At 40.4% G+C, this 17,100-nt stretch overlaps 3 protein-coding genes across 7 annotated transcripts in view; 2 read left to right on the top strand and 1 right to left on the bottom strand.

The window, feature by feature from the left end:
• KIF2A (kinesin family member 2A) overlaps positions 1–1,974 on the top strand; it is a 60,349-nt gene extending 58,375 nt beyond the window's left edge. For all 4 annotated transcript variants that reach the window (XM_054002930.1, XM_054002927.1, XM_054002929.1 and 1 more), the window contains one exon: positions 255–1,974. In XM_054002930.1, the coding sequence (XP_053858905.1) occupies positions 255–340 (86 nt within the window). In that variant the 3' untranslated portion in view covers positions 341–1,974. The remainder of the gene's footprint in view (positions 1–254) is intronic.
• Positions 1,931–9,417, bottom strand: DIMT1 (DIM1 rRNA methyltransferase and ribosome maturation factor). The gene is made up of 12 exons (XM_054002931.1): positions 9,260–9,417; positions 9,046–9,119; positions 8,557–8,643; positions 8,112–8,173; positions 7,905–7,998; positions 7,750–7,799; positions 6,818–6,941; positions 6,609–6,701; positions 5,846–5,910; positions 5,525–5,588; positions 4,928–5,034; positions 1,931–3,901 (listed from the first exon to the last, which is right to left on the bottom strand). The coding sequence occupies exons 1-12, from the start codon at positions 9,312–9,314 to the stop codon at positions 3,859–3,861; spliced, it is 918 nt and encodes a 305-aa protein (XP_053858906.1). The 5' UTR covers positions 9,315–9,417; the 3' UTR covers positions 1,931–3,858.
• A 916-nt stretch (positions 9,418–10,333) lies between these two features.
• The window catches only part of IPO11 (importin 11), a 79,435-nt gene continuing 72,668 nt past the window's right edge, over positions 10,334–17,100 (top strand). For both annotated transcript variants that reach the window (XM_054003093.1, XM_054003094.1), the window contains exons 1-2: positions 10,334–10,412; positions 10,896–10,965. The gene's annotated coding sequence lies outside the window, so the exon portion shown is untranslated. The remainder of the gene's footprint in view (positions 10,413–10,895; positions 10,966–17,100) is intronic.

The following is a 17,100-nucleotide window of genomic DNA, read 5'->3' as shown; positions in this document are numbered from 1 at the left end:
TGCAGTTTACAAACCTATCCTGCGTAGAGACTGGGGTAGTATCCAAGAAGACACTAAGTTGCTAAGCAACTTGTTTGTATAGTTTTGGATGCAAGTTTAGCTCAATCCCCTTGTAGTTTGTAGTGTCAGCTATTTTTGTGGAGGAATGTTCTTTGTTGTTTGTTAGGGCTGGGATGTGGAGGATCAGGGCTTAGTTTCAAGATCTGTTGAGCACAGGCACATCAGCACTCATTCTTCTGTTTTTTTTCTTAAAGACAAAGTGAAATCTTTCCGGGCAGCTCTACAAGAGGAGGAACAGGCCAGTAAACAGATCAACCCGAAAAGACCACGTGCCCTTTGAAAAGGGCCTCTGCTGCTAAAGGAATTAATGAACCTGTACTGCTGTAGCACACATTTGTTACAAAACCTAGTGACCGAGAGAACTCAACTACTTGAAAGAGTAAAAATGTTAGAAATGTTTGTGGAAATCTCCTGTTTCTTATTCACCTGAATGACATTTTCAGTTTTATGTGAAATGCTCCTGATGTCTACAAAATGCTTCTAGACCAGACAGCACAACCTGCAGGGTTCAGATCTGTGAAGCACTTTGAATATTTCATTTATTCAAATAGTGAAATGTTTGGAAATACTTGCCATATTTTTAATAAAGTAAAACTGTGGCCATTAAAAAGTCACAGCACTTCCTTCTGACCATGTTCAGTTTTATGACAAAGACCAGCTGTGCAGTTTAAAATTGTGGCGTGCATGCACACCTCACTAGTGGTTTTACGTAACTTCTCTTCCACAAACAGCTGTGCTTAACTCTTCCCATCTGTGCCTTGATGAAGGCTACTTAACCCTAAATATTCTCCTTCTGAAGCACAGCCTTAAAAATACATTCCTTATTTGTCAATATCAATTAGTGTGTGTGTTTCAAGAAAACTTATTTTTTGGTGGATAGTTTCATTTCACAGGATGTGCCATATCATTTTAAGAGGAACTGCAGGCTGTTAAGAGTGGACAAACAGCTGGACATTCCATTTTTCATGTGAAAATCTGGAATTTTGATTTATTTGAATACCATTACGAATGGCTGTGTAATTTTAACACTTTATCTGTAACAATTAAAAAAAAACCAAAAAAAACCAACAAATCAACAAAAACCCACAAAAATATAAATTAGTTGATGTATATTAAAGGGTAATGTTTTACGTACTGAGGAGAGTTGTATCTTAGGATAATGCAGACAATATGATATGTGGTATGGTGTGATAATGCTATGTATGGATAAGTTAACTATCAAACATTGGGGATAAATATGTCCATACTGGCCTTTCACATACTGTTTTAAAAACTTGGATTTTGATGCATGACAAATTTACATGTACATTAACCGTAGTTTGCAGGTAGCTTGAGTAGTTCTGTTGCTTTAAGAAGTAGCTAATACATATTTTTCCCTTTGTACAGTGCCAGCAGCTGAAAAGTGGGGTGAAATTGCATCATTTGATGATTTTGCACAATACCTCTACCTAGCGCTAATAGAAATCCCACAAATACCTGAATTCTCACAAATGGCGCCATGTGTATCAGCACTTTTTAGGTGGTGGCACTCAAGTTATTTTTGCAAGTCAGTATGCAAAAAAGATTGACCTTTCCTGTAGGAACTGTAGATCTCTCTAGGAGTTCTCCCTCTTTCCAGGAGTTTGTATCAGCAGACTTTCCCTTGGAAACGTTTAAAAACTACTTTTGGAATACAAGCCTGTTTGTTGTGCCAGGCCTGGTGGGGGAGAATAAAGGGAAGGCAATGAAAAGAGAGTTAAATGAGCCAGAACTTCTTGTAGTGTTTAATGTTTGTATCTCCCATAGAAAGGTAGGCTATGGGAAGCTCTTGTCGCATAATGGTTAAAAATAAAAAATCCTCTTGTGTGTAAACATGAAAACTGAAACAATGTAGATTTTACATAATGTGTTTAATAAATTAAGCTATTAAATGAAGTACATCTGAGAATTTCTCTTATGCTTTGGGAAGGGTTTCAATTTTCAAGTACATCAGTTATATTTTTCAAAAGGCCTCTGATTTCAAAATAAAGCCAACTCTTCTACACAAGTTCATTATATAGAAGGAAGTTCCCGAGATTACTGTCCTGACTTTAGTTTTGCAGCAGATCTTAAAAAAAAAAATCACATCTCTTTCTGAACATTTTTTTAAGATCATCACCCATCAGAACTAAAAGAAAAAAGCCAATGGAATAGAAGGCAATAGCTTGTGTTAGCAGGGGATAGTACAGGTTATCATATATCTGAGGCTTTCTCTGAAGGTGCTCTAAACAATTCTTACTTTCTAAAAAGCTTCTGAAGACTGAGGCATCCCACAGGACTAACAGTGGCTTCCATACTATCTGTCCATGCAAGCCTAGCACCACAACCAGTCTGTGATTTATTGTGGGTCCCAAAAGGACAGTCAGCTTTCAGCACCTTTTTACAAAGCCCTGTAAATTACATGTGTCCTGACAAGTAGCACATGCTAGCTGAAACTGTGTCTACTGCCAGCTTTTGTGACAGAGCCTGCTGTAAGTCAGATCTGCACCTGATACTGAAGCAGTTAGAATAAAGAAAAATTGATAAGGCTGGTTGTGGAACTTGAATTTCTGCAGCCCATTGCCATAACACACTAAAATTACTTTAACAGGATTCAAACAAGCTTATTCTCTATTCCTCTCCAGTAAAACAGAAACATTCAGGAAGTGTGATACATATCTTCAGCACTTGTTCCTTCTGTATTAGTCCAACCATATTCTTTGTGGCTATCTACCTAACTCATAATTTGCTTCTGCATGAAATGAAGCAGCACTAGAATTACTGAATTATTAAATTGTGAAATAAATGTGCAAGTCAGATTTTAAATGCTTCAGCATGTCTGCAAATTTGAGTGCCTATTTCTATACATGCTTCTGTATCAATTACTTTTTAAAAACCAGTGGGATGTCAATGGGGCTGCTAGCTGGACTCAGGACATCTTTTCTAACCTTAATGATTCAATGATGTATATAAATAGTTTTTCTTAAAGGAGGTTTTGCTAATTTGCATGCATTGCTCTAAATCTCACTGAAAGCTATGATCTGTGCTAAAACTTTTTCCAGCATTAACAGTGAAGTAGTTACCTTAAAAAATAGCTACTTGAATTTAGTTAACAGAAAACCCAACCCTACTGCCTGTGTTTATGAGCCCTGGCCCATTGGTAGTTTTTTTTTCCAGTTCCTACTGTGGAGGAGAGGGTAAAGGCAATTCTGTAAATGACATCAAGGCCACAAGGTAAATTCTTTTGTTTTCTGAGAAACGCTCACTGGGATTCTCTAAGAGAAGCAGATTACTAACAGGTTTGGAGTGCTGGTAGTTACCAGAGGGATGAGAGCGACAGGCATCTCAAATCAAAAGGAAGTGTTTAAATACACTTCAAAAGAAACACACAAATGATTGATATCAAAAAAAGGAATTACTAGAACTTTCTTTTTGTTGTTCAGACCCATTATGGGTTGTACTGTTGAGTATTGTGCATGAATATACTGAGGTGAAGTCCATCACTGGAGAACACAGATTTCAATGATCATCAATCCATGTTTTGGATATATATAGGAAAACACAGTCATGAGGCAGTCCAGCACTTCACTTCAGCTCTGAAAGAATTTGCTGCTTTTAAAATTATTGAGCAGCAGTTTCTTGCCTACCATCAGCAATAAAAGCACACCTAACATTTTGAGTCCAAGCATACGTGCTGTATTCTGTTCATTGCTTTTATGAGGACCTTGTCCCACTGCACCCACTCTGTCTTGGGTAAAACGTTGGTGAAAAAATACAGCATTTTCATTCTTCTAGGAGTAGCTATGAAAAATGGATGCCTTCTGAATTGAAGCCATGTAGCAATCTGAAAGATTAAAATATGTATATCACAATTCTAGCAAGTTAAACTTCAGCTTGAGGCATTTTTAAGATGTGCGAAGAAAATAGCATGAAAGCAGCCATCACTGATCAACTGAAAAGAAAGAATTTTAGCAAATCTGAAACTGGAAGTTATTAGCAAATTTGCCATTTTAGAGATGCAGGTTTATTTTCAATGCAGTTACTTACGCTGGATCCTACCAGGTTCACTGTTTTGTCACTACCTGTCTTAGTTCTCCAAATGAAAAACAGCTAGGAACTTTTATCTTGAATTACGACAAGATTCATGATGCCACCGGGAGTAAGAGCAGAATACAGCAGGTAATCATTAATATTTAAAATTATGCTATAAACTATGGCCTACTCCTCAAGTCAGAGAAAGGCTGTGTAAGACTCTAGAGAAATTTTAATAACCAATTTACACTACGGCCATTTTTAAAGGAGACACAGAAGGGTCTAGTACACAAACATCTGAAATAGGGATCTGTCGCCCTGATTATCAAGAGTTTTCTAAAGCCTTCTGAGTTTACATTCTTGTAGAGAACTTTCCCACACAACTTTCTGTAAACAACCTATTGTTTTGCATTCTTTCATAGAGGCGGAGAAATTTGATGTACAGGTAGTTTGTCCAGTGTTGTTGGAGAGGTGGCACGTTCACCCTCCAATCCACTGGCACCTTTTGAGAACTATAAAAGATTGGAGTCAGAGAAAATAAATTAGTCTCTTCATCGTGACCATAGCTGTGGTGCGTCGTTTTTCCTTGTGTCATCTGGTGACAGGGATCCTTAACTAGTTGCTCTCAATATTATAAAAAGCATTTAAAATATATAAGTAGGCCTTAAGTGTTTGCTCATGTTCAGGACTGGAAGCAAGGAGTGTCTGGTACTAAGGAGGAAACGCTACTATTCCTGTGCAACCCAATACTAATCTGTGCTACGCAGCTACAGATGCAGATAGAATTTAAAGAAGCTTAAAAGAAAGGCATAAAGAGAAAAAAAAAAAAAAAGAATACCGAATGAAATCATCTATATCCATTGAACGGGCTCGTTTTTCAGAGTAACCTGTATCTTTTAGAACTGTCTGTATCTTCTCTGCAATTTTGAAGTTTTCAGGGATTTCCTGTCAATGAAAAATGGGATAGAAATTATTTTCTACTCAAAACACAGAAAAAGGTTCATTTACATAATCTAAATATTTCCTGCTCTTAGAACACTTCTTGTTTCAAGTGAAAAATTAAGTTATACTTTTTCTATTTTGGATTACTATATTATTCTGTTGTATCTGAATTTTTGTATCTCAGTTCATTCATTATATAAATCAAGACCCTACTGAAAAGCAGACAAGAAATGTTTTATTAAATTAGTAAAAGACCTTGAGACAAACATAATATGGACAATATTGTAATAATATACTTGATTTTAAGCTTTTTTACTATGATTTAATTACCCTTTTAGATTTTTCTTTAAGGAAAGAGGCAAGTTCCTCCCACCTTCAAACTCGTTTGGGAAACCTTCGATACATTAAGCTTTTCAATGTTAATTTTTTACTCATAGAAGTCAGTATGTAGGTCACAGTACACAGAAATAGAATAGACTAAGAAGGAACTTACCGTATTATGTAAGGAACAATGAACTCGGTAATTATGATCCAGCAACTGTTCTACAGCACTTGATCTGAAAGAAATACATGTTTATCATGAAAATTGAACTGTAACTATTGTTCACTTAATTGGTTGTAAATGTCTACTATAAAAAACTGTAATGATTACATAGAACTGTTCTTTTTAAAAAGCTGCCTAGTTTTCTTCTAAAAGAAAAAGCTTCTGACATCAGTATTAATCTTCCACCATGCTTTATTACTAACTATGTAACACTGCTATGCATTTGCACAAAAGAAATCACTAACTGGTCCTCTGATAGAAGTTACTTACTTAAATGCTGCAGAGAGTGTCTTGTTTTTCCTAACAAAGGCTATCCTTACCAGACCATCCCACTCCTGAAATTGAAAATTGCAGAATTTTAGAAAGCATCATACCACTACTACAAACAAGAACAGTCACTACTGACAACTTCAGAACAATACTGAACACAAAGGAATATCCCTCATGGAAATGTCCTAAACAACACAAAACCAGTTCTATCTTAGACAAAGCAATACAAATGGAGGAGAATATACTTCACCCCAAAACCCTTTGAATTTTGCTTTTTCATGTCTAAGTGCTATTATGTGCAGAGAAGGCAGACACTTGAAGAAAATCTGGCTAACCTTGGGCAAGGCTGAAATGGGTCTTGAAGTGTTTTAAAAATTAAGAATACTTTTCTGTAACATTTGTCTTCTGTGATTAAACACACTCATCTGAAGATAAATCTTATATATTCCTTTTTACTTTATTCCTTTTTATTCCTATTTTATAATTTCCTGCAAAATTATCAGCCAGAAATATCTCCCATGATGAAAGGGACTAGTAGTTGTCCAACTGACCTTGGTCTTACAAGAGATACTGTACACAAAGCTGATGGTGGCATGTTGTGTTAATGTTCTAACACAAGCCTGATCAAGAGAGGAAAAGCTATTTTGGAAGCTCCAATGAACAGCTGATAGTTTGTACTAGAATCACCACATGGAATTGAATAGTAAGTGAGAAGAAATATGAAATTATCACTAACATGTTACGTTGAGTATACACTGCTCACCTGGAAGTTGATAGGTGGTGGTGGGTTCTTTGGCTCTATTCTGACAACACTGGATTCGACTTTGGGAGGAGGCCTGAAGTTGTTCTTTCCAACCTGTTAATTAAGAGCAGTCAACCAGCTGTGTGAATAAGCAGCAAACTCCTCACATCCCTTGCAACACTATTCTTTTGTGTTTGATAGCTGAGTTACCTAAACGCAGAGTGACCTACCTTCATCAGATGGTCCACTCGAGCTAATAACTGAGTATTAATAGAGAGTCTGCAGTACAGTTTGCTTCCTGGTTTTGCAACCAAACGAAGTGCAAATTCCCTTTGAAACATAAGGATTGCACACCTGAGAGTAACAGAAAAATCAATTCTAAGTATTCAATTTTTATGTCAGAAGCCAACTAACACACTTGAAAAACACACAATTTGCCTCAGCAATTAGAAGAGTAAACATTCATAAGAAACAACTCTGCCTTGATTAGTGTGTTGAAAAAAAACCCAAAACCCATCACACAACTTGGTGAAGCCATCCAAGTCTCCTTAAAGCTGTTACATAATTTGGTTATTTACTGCTAGATGGATCAGGATGAAAGAGACAGTCTAGTCTCAGAGTTGCCTGACTAATAAATCATTTAGAGTAACTCTCTGCTGTGTCCTTCAAATCCAAGCTTACCAAAAACTGACCGGTAACGTTACCAATGTTCCTCTGAGAGAAATCAAGAGCTGCTGACATACTGATGTCTGACACACAGACATGACGGTTACATTTTTACATCAGACAACAAAAAAGTGACTTGGCATTGATTCTTCCCTTTCCAGCCTAACTTAGACAGGAAAGTATTTGAAATGCTATGATGCCCTGCTTATCCCTGGAATAATACTTAGTTGTAATACTAAGGAGATGTAACTCCTGTTTTTATCCGCTGGGCACTCAGTGTTGCCAAGTTTAAATTTTCTCCTCATGCTCAATACACCAACATAAACTTAATTTCCAGGCACTGTCAGACTAACAGTTTTTTTTTACAGAAGAAATTTGGTACAGCTCTGGTCCATCAAATTGGTATCCTAGGAAATAAAAAAATATGGATTTGAAAATATTTTTAAAAGTATTTTCCTTCCTCCCAGGTAATACAGAGCTCTATTCTTCCACATACCTGAAAAAAGGTCTATGAAGCAATAACTTGAAAACAAAAGGTGAAGAAATCTGAGAAAAAATAATTATTATAATAATGTTAGTATGATTTCTGAGAAATCAGCATTTAAAAATAATTTTTTTATCATGTTGCCTGCTATATTGCTTGTCCCATACCTGGTAAGGCAAGTTAGCCACACATGCATCAAAGAATGGTAAATCTGTTTTCAAGATATCTCCAACCTTGATTTCAAGTTTGTTTGCTAGACACCTGGGGGAAAAGATACATTGTAGTTATCCTCAGTTAAGCACTTGCTGCCAAAATTTGTACCAAAGTAGCACCACTGCTTTAAGTGCTCCCTGTTTCCCATAATTGACACTTACGTGCCCTGGACTCTCTTCTGAAGCTCACCAACAAGTCTAGGGTCAATTTCACAAGCAATAACCTAAAAAAAAAAAGTATATATTTGCAACTCCATGCATCTTCTAACTGGAATTTAATCGTAAAAATCCCAACCCTGTATCTGTTGTTATGGGTTCAAAGAATCCTTTCAAAATCCCGATTAGGCCATGTACCTTCCTCCTTCTCCAAATACAAGCAAGCTTTACCACATCAATGGATAACAGCAATGTAGTTTGACAAAACCATACAAAATTTATGCAATCAGCTAAAAACCCATTGGGATTATTCATACGTTAATAAAAGTATCAATGGAGTAATTCTACTTATGTTCATCACGCCTGTGAAGACCCTTCTGTTTGCCGTAGTCTAAGCCACAGCAAAGTCAGAGCTTGGGAAGGGGGTGTATGAGAGAGAATTTGTACTTACTTTTTTGACCTTCTCCAGCATCTTTACTGTCAGGTTTCCAGTTCCCGGGCCCACTTCCAGAATGACATCCGTGCGGCGCAGGGCAGCCTAAGGACAAACAGCATTTTGAATGCTTCCGTAGCACCAATTTCGTGCAATCATTTGACTTTAGAATTAAAGTAAGCGCTTCTGACACAGTAAAAAGTTGAAACTGGGTATCAAGGGAGCGTGAGAGTCGTTTAGAAAGTAACGAGTGGAAAACGGGGAGAACCAGAATGCCCTGACGCTGATTTATGCCGCATCGCTGGCCACGCGTCAACAACCAGCGAGCAGCCAAGTGAACAAACACAAAGGCCACCACGCACTCAAACAGGCGGCATGAACGGCACCAGCCGCGCTTCAGCAGCAGGTCCCCCCGCGGCCCGGGGAAGGCAGGAGCCGGGGCGGAGGGCTGCGTTTTCCCCGCACGTCCCGGCACGCCCGGCTCCCCGGGCCCGCCGCCGCTCCCACCTTATCGATGATGCTGTTCACCACGAGAGGGTTCTTCAGGATGTGCTGCCCGGCCCCGGTGTTGAAGAGGATGCCTAGGGAAGAGACGGGGGTGTTACCGTGGGCAGCTGCGATCCGCCGGCACCCCGCAGGACTCCGGTCGGGTGAGAGTGCCGGCCCAGCCTCGGCTCCCGGGATCCCGCCGGCCCGCCCGCCCGGTCCGGTCCGCACTCACCGCCGGCGCGGCCTTCCTGGCGCTCCGTCCGCTTCCCGGCCCGCGCCTTGGGCATGGCGGCAGCTCCGCTCGGTTCGGTCCGGCCCGTCTCACCTCGGCCCCTCCCGATCAGCCTCGGCCGCGCTCGGCCCCGCTCGGCTCGCTCCGGCCCCGCGCCGCACGTGCCGAGCGGCACCGCAGCTGGCGAGCGGCCGCGTGCGGCCGGGCGCGGGCGGGGCAGCGCCCCCTGGCGGGCCGGCGGACCGCAGCGGCGGCAGCACGAAGGGCGCGTGTCGCGGCCCGCGCGCGCGCTCGATCCTCCCGGGAACAGCGGGTCCGTCCCACCCTTCGGGGGATGGCAGTAGCCGTGAGTCCTAAGGGACAGAGGCCAACAAGGACGAGGGAAGTCAGCGAGCCCACAAAAACTTTCCAAGGTTTATTAGTAAATGACACACGGCCTAAAAATGGGTGTGTTTAGTACCCTGACCTAATCCGTAAGCACAGGGCAGTGGGTTTTGGATTAAGGGGGCAGGGTGGAAAGGAAAAGAGAAAATGAGAGAGGAAAGGAAAAGGAAAAGGAAAAGGAAAAGGAAAAGGAAAAGGAAAAGGAAAAGAGGAAGGATTTTACAGGGCGACCCAAATCAATTTCTGCCGATAAGATAATGTGGCACTTTAACCCCCTGACTCTGCACAAAGCGCCCGTCCGCTCATGGCCGGAGTCACAGTGCCGGTGCAGTCATTCCCAGCCGCTGCCACGCCAATAAAGTATATTCCTTTTTTTAACCCTGTCTGAATTTTTAAATTTACTTTCTCATATATATTTTTCGCGTTATGTTCTGACATGAGCACCACCCACGTCCGCCGTGATGCCCTGCCCTGCCCTGCCCCGCGCCGCTGCAGCCGCCCAGACTGCCCGGGAACGTGTCAGCGAAGCGCGGCAGAATTCCTCGCATCCCACGGCTCGTCCCGCGCGCCAAGCCGCCCTGCGCGCGCGCAGCCGCCGCCTGACGTCAGCGGGCAGCGCGCCTCGGGGGCAGCGCGCCCCGGAGGCCCCGCCCCCGCCCCCCTCTTCTGGCGGCGGAGCGGCGCGGGCAGCGCTGTGGCGGCGCGGGGCAGTAACGTCAGGGCCGCGCGCCGGGGAGGCGGTGGTGCCGTGGGGCGTTCGCTGGTCCCGGTTCGTGGAAGGCCGGGAGGGGATGGGGAGAGGGGAAAGGCGCCGGCGGCTTCCAGCGCGGCAGCGCTCGGCGCACGGAGCCCCGGGGCTGTGTCGCTGCGGGCGGCGCTGCTCCTACGCACTCGGTTTGGTTGCTGCTCCGCCGGCTGTGCCCCCGTTTGCGCTGCCCGAGCCAGCGGGGCTCCGGCGCGGAGTGCCCGCCACGGTACCGGCTCCGGGGCACAGCCTCCGGGATTAAGGCAGCTAGGCCTCCCTTACCTATTATACTGACCACGGCAAAGGGCCTGCTCGGAGCTGGAAATAAAAAACTGTTAGCTAATTCCAGGGAACAGTTTCCTGCTTTCTTCTTGAAACAGTTGTTAGTCAGGCTGGAATTAATGGAAGGCATGGGAGGAAGACGAGGCATTAACCTGAGAGAACTTGTTTTTTGCGGGAAGGGGCGCGTAGTGGCCTTTATTCCAGGTGGTTGTTTTTTTCCTGCAGGCTGAAGAACAGCAGTTTTTCTGCAGAGCAGAACCTTCCCGTAATCAAAGGCAGGCTCAGTGCAGCAGTGGTGAGTTATTTCTCCAATTTGTTACCGTAGAAGACAGCAGTGTGTGTAAAATACAAGAACAAGGCCCTAAGTGCAATGGTGATGGCTGCTTCCCACTTATGCTTTCATGTGCCTTGCTTCCCATGTTTCATACATGAAATCATGTCTGTGACATATTTGACGTGGCTTTTAAAATAGCCCAAAGAGCACATCAGTAAAACGCTGCCAAATTCAAATTACATTCATAGTATATAAGATATACCTGAGTTTTTGTAAAAAGCATGTTCCTTGTGGAGTTTGGTTTCTTCAAACTTCATGGCAACACCACATTTGTCAGTGCTGTCTGTTTTTCTTCTCTCATTCTTTCACTGTAGTGTTTTCATCAAGGACATTTATTGTCATGTCCATAAATGATAAAATAAAGGTTTTTGTCACCCATGCTTTACATAAAACATTTTGAACCTGTATCATCAGCAGTGGGATTTAACTGTAGTTAAAATGAAAGGGTTTAAACCTGTTCCAGAACATGAGGGCTGACTGAAACAGGCATTTCCATCTCAGCTGTTTGGCACTAGTTTGTTCTTAAGTGGTCTGTCAGGTCTTTTAGGAAATCCATTAAATTAGGTAAATTAGGAAGTCAAAGGAATGAGATTGACCTTGTAGTATTGGTCATCCTAGAAAGTTAGTATTAAACATTAAAAATATTCTTACATTGTCTCTGTATCAATTTGTCTTTTCCTATGTCATCAGTACTGAACCCTGTGACAGAGTCATTTTTGAGTTAATCCTTGGAATTGTCTCACTCATTTCTTTGCTCACTGTTTTTTCTGTTAGGAATTTTTGGTCACTTTGGTTACTGTTTAATATCAGAGTTCATTCTTCTTCTCAAAATTTTTGATATAATCTGATTGACCTTCTGTAACATTGTTGTCAGCCTTGCTTGTTGCTGTCCTTTGTTACTGCAGTCCTCATTGTTCTTAGTTCTTGTGTTCTTCATGTATTCTGCATGCTTTTTTTAGATCTAGGTTTTAGTTTCAATGTTAAATTTTTGTAAAAATGAAATTTTGGAAATTCTACTCCTGTATTTTTGTCGTTAGCAGCATGGGAAAAAACATCTCTGACTCTTTCCTGCTCAGACATTTTTGTCTTCTTTGCTGTGGCTTAAATTGGACAAACTTTAGATAGCTTGGTTCAATTACATAAAGAAAAATTAATATGTAGGTGTTGAAAAATGTATTAATGCTTACCATTAGTCATTGTGTTGGTTTTGGTGATTGCTGTAGTTATTAATAAGTTTAAGTAGTACCTTCAATAACCAGGATAGTTTTAGTTCTTTTGGGTGCACTCCTCAATAGGATTATGAGCATGTGGCATGATTGATGCAGATACTGCAGCGCTAGAAAAGAGATTCATGGAGGAGTTTGTACAAGGCTGGAGAGAAACCGGTATAAAACCAACTTTTCCTGAAGGTGACAGTATCCTTGCTAATGTATCATATCTGTATGACTGAATGCCCGAATTTATGTTACTTATTTCAGGAGTTTTTGTGGCCTTTCAGCATGGCAACTTTGTTTTTCCTCTTTTCCTTGAAACAAATGTGCTGTAAAAGTCACAATTTTCTACTTGGACCTTCTGAGCTGCAGGGTTTAGCTTTATAGTTTTTCATTAGTTGTATAATCTGCTGATAAGAAGCAGAAAGTCCTCTTTGTAAGCACTCTTCAGGGAATTAGTTTTAGGTGTCTGCAAAGTCTTCCTCAGGTTCCACTGTCTTAAACAGCACTAAACATTAACTCCTCGTAGATAATTTGCTTTAGACCACAGACTATCCTAGTAGCTCTGGCCTCTCTCCAGTTTGTTGCTTCTTGAACTGAGGAGAGGGAGAACTGTGAGAACCAAGCTGGAAATAGGGTCCTAGAAGCCGTCTCAGACACTGGGTAAAGACGGATAACAACATCCACTGAGCCAGTTGTGCTCTTGAAGTAGCCTAGAATGTATTTGCACTATGATTCGTGTGAGCACACTGTATTTTGTGTAATGTGTTTGTGGCTTTTTCTTCTGATTTCATAAAATCTTAACTGAATCTATTCTTGCACCTTCTTACACTTGGAAAGAATTAATTGAATTCGTAACAAAAGAGAACAAAAATACACATAATTAATTGTCTGGATATGAGTGAGCTGTTACACTGCATTCTCTCAGAAAAAGTGAAGTAGGAAGGTGTTTAGTGATTAAATCCTTTGTTTTGTACCTCTTCAGATGTTTAGCAGTCACCAATTTCTTTTTATAGCTGATGTGATTTTAAAATTAGGATGCATTTTAGTGTGAAGGGAAAAGTACCTAGATACCTTTTTATCAGTATGAGAAGCATTGCCTGTTAAGGGAAAACATTAATCTGGCATGGCTAGTTTAAAACTAGAACATTTAAGACACTTGGAATAGTCTTGAAAGGTAAAATGTGTTTGCAGATACCCCCTTAGAAACGGAATTAAAGAGTAAAGAATAGAACAGAAATAAGACTTTGCCTCTTAAAGGAGATGAAGGAGTCTGAAAGTGAGAATGGAAGTATAGGACATTAGATGATGATGAGGGACTGTTATTGGTATTTGTGGTCTCTGAAGACACTAACTCAATATGCTAAGGGGTGGCATTTGATGTGTTGTTTTTATTCTAGGTGTAACTGTGCTTGGTTTTTTTCCTGCCAGCTGAGACTTGAGACTATGCTATTGTCAAGTTCAGTATTGTCAGTGGGATCTTGGAGAGCATCTTTTTCATGTGAGGTGTGGATAGTCTCTTTTCCCTTTTGCAAGACAGAATTCTGGCATGGCAATAAGAGTCATGCTTGGGTTTGCAGCTGACCACATTTCACACTTTCTAGTGAAAGGAATTTCTTTTCCTTCCTCCAAAATGTTTGTGTGCAATTTGGTTGTTATAGCAATAGGTGTGGACCACAGAAAAGCAGGAGAAGGCAACAAACATTCCTGATACTGCTCAGTGTTTATTGTGAAGACACAGACTGATGTTAGTAAGTAAAAAAGGGAAATTACACCCTTACTCAGTAATCAAACCTGGAAATTCTGGCTGTTGTGACACAAATGCAGACCTTGCCTTCTAAGAATGTGTTGCTTTTAAGGTTGACAGACTCTGCCAAAATTTCTATTGGTGCCTCATGTTTCTCAAAGTACCCAAAAGACAATAGCTATTTAATACTCACCTTCTAAGTTTCATCTCTAGGACAGTCTTGTATATAGACCTCAGTAGTGAGTAAAGCTGTAGAAGTCCCATAAACTATGGAGAAAGGTTACCCCACAGATCTGTTAAATCAAAGGGACAAAGACTATGTCCCTTTTGCCTTTCCCATGCAACAGGTGAAGTCAGATATGTAAGAGGTGAGGATTGTCTCTATCCCATACTATTAGAGCCAATATTCACAGCCTTTGCAGTTCTGTGGGGTTAAGAACATCTGTATATCCTCTGTGTAAATTAGGGTCTGAAGAGCCCTGGTTCATCAATTAAAAAAGAAAAAAAAAATGAGGGCAGTGTGAGGTTATCACAACAAACTAAGACTGGAGAGATCTGGGTTTAAACTCCCAAGGTGCAGTTGTGTCTGTTTGCAGGAATAATTTGCACGTGTGCATCTGTACATAGCAGTAATTAAAACTGTATTTTGAGCAGATCCCACTAAGATAGGAACTGGTGCCCTCCCTGAGTCAATTGTCTTTACAGGGGCCATGCAGAGAATATGTCCCCCATAGAAATCCTGATGGTGAGAAGGGAAGGTAAGGACTTTGTCAGAGTTGAAATTGCATGCTAGGACCTGAGCCTGTAATGGCTTGACATTGTTCGAAGTCACGTATTCCTCCTTGCTCCCATGTTGTCCTCTGGTGTTTGTGGAACAGAGTGCTTAGATGGCTTAACTTTTTAGCTTGTTTGGGTTACTTTGTTGTGTGTGCTCCCAGTATCCCGCTGCTATCTTTCTGTGGGCAGTTATGGCTCAGTCACAATTTGTAAGCTTGTTCTAAGTTTACATCACATTTTGGCAAGAGCGTGAAATAAAAGTTGCTTGCTGTTCTGTCTGCTTTTTTATGCCTGGCACATTTACATGTCAGCAGTGTGGTGTGAAAATTACTGGAAAACCTGATCCAGACCAACACCTGCGATTTTCCTGCTTCTTACATCTTTGGGTATTTAAGGGGTCCAGGGAGAAGCAGAGGATTATACTATTTATTTTGGTGACCATAGCTCTTTGTTTTAGCCTAACTAATTTGCAGCTAGCTTAAACTGCAAATTTGAGTTTTGTGCAGTAAGTATTGATGCAAAATATTTTGTTGAAAAAATTTTATTTCTTTTTATTTTTTCTGTTTTTTTAAATAGATATTAATAGAAGTAAGATTAGTTTACTTACTAGAAGAAAACAAACTGTTCAGAGAAATTTTTAAAAAGTAGTACAATAGACAACTTTTTTTGCATTTCTGCTCTTTGTATTTGCTACACATTTATTAGGCTTTTTCCAGTTAATTTTTTTGCTATCCAAATTATACAGAACATACAATTTCCTTAAATATTGTATAGTATTTATAAACATTATTTAAAAGTTGACCCATCTTCAGGGTGATTATTATTTTCTAATTCAGTTTTCCTATTTGGCTTGTGACAGCCTCATCCAATAATCTTTACATGGGATCAAAAAGCAGCTGTGCAAATTCATTGAAGACTAAATCTTGAGGGCTCTTAAATTCCCTGCCTCTTAATAGAAAATCCTTGAACCAGAGTTTTCTGGATGACAGGCCAGCACTATATAGAAATGTTCTGACCTGGGTATCTGCTGTGGTTTTGACAGAGAAAGAGCATTGGGTTAAATAAATTTTTGTTCTGACCCACTAAACTTAGTTTGTTTTTTCTTGAGGTTTTTTTTTTTTTTTTGAACAGCAGCTCAAACAGTAGCTGTTCCAGTTTTTACATGGAAGTACTAACCTTTTCAAGAATGAGAGAAAGAAGCAAATATTTCACTTTGATTTTTGTTGTTGTTCTTTACTGTTATCTTTAGAACTGCCAGCTAATTGTTTTGAAATAAGAAACTGGAAAAAATCACCTTTTTCTTGTGCTTGCATTTTACTAACCTAAATAAGTATGTCTTCTAATGAGAACTGTTCTAGAAGTACATGAAGTATACTTCTATATATGAAGTATATAAATTTCCAGTGGAAGCCTTCAGGTTTTTCCTCTCCCTTCTTATACATGTTATCCTAGAGGTGCTACCACTGTTGCTGATGAGTTCAGCCTTAGCCAGTGGCAGGTGTGTCTTGGAGCCATCTGGCACTGCCTCTGTCAGATATGAGGAAAGCTTCCTGCAGCTTTTCACAGAAGACACCCCTGTAGTAACCCCCCCTTCTGCTATCTCGTGCACAACTAGTTAAAGAAGAAAGACTGGAAGATTATTCACATGGGAAGTATAAAGTCAGGATGGAGTCATCTGTTCAATTATTGCTGTAAAGAGAGATGTGATCTTGTGTTTCATAGGTTTAAATGTAGACTTTCTTTAACCTTAAGACCTTCAAATTTTAGTCAGCTTTTGTAGAGGATGATTGGAGATTTGGAGATAAAGAACCTTTTTTTTTCAGAGTGCAATATTTTTTTTTTCAATTGTGCAATGCTATTACTTGTATAAAAGGTCTTCAGTATTGTGGCTAGTTTCCTTGTTAAGGTGGCTTTTCTAAAAATCAAAATTTTAAACCTGTGTCAGAATAAATTTCATGTCTCCCACTTTCTTACCATTACTGTAAGAATTTTAATCTTGATTTTTTTTTCCTGAAGGTGGAAAAATAAACCTTTTTTTCCTACTAAACAAAGGCCAATCACAGAGTCATTATGATTGGAAAAGACCTCCAGGATTGAGTCCAACCTTTGACGGATCACTACTTTGTCAGCTACACCACTGCACTAAGTGCCACATCCAGTCTTTTCTTGACCACCTTCAGGGATGACAACTCCACAGCTTCCCTGGGCAGCCCATTCTGATGCTTAGCAATCCTTTCTATGAAGAAGTTCCTCTTGATGTGCCACCTGAACCTCCTTCTCTCTTCTCTTTGAAGAGAAGCTGCTCTTTGTTGTTTATTTAGAAAATCTAAATATATGAATATTCAAGTGTGTATGTGTTAT

This window comes from Vidua macroura, chromosome Z (assembly GCF_024509145.1).
Source record: "Vidua macroura isolate BioBank_ID:100142 chromosome Z, ASM2450914v1, whole genome shotgun sequence".
NCBI classification, from domain to species: domain Eukaryota; kingdom Metazoa; phylum Chordata; class Aves; order Passeriformes; family Viduidae; genus Vidua; species Vidua macroura.
This window is presented reverse-complemented; position numbering and strand designations above follow the sequence as displayed.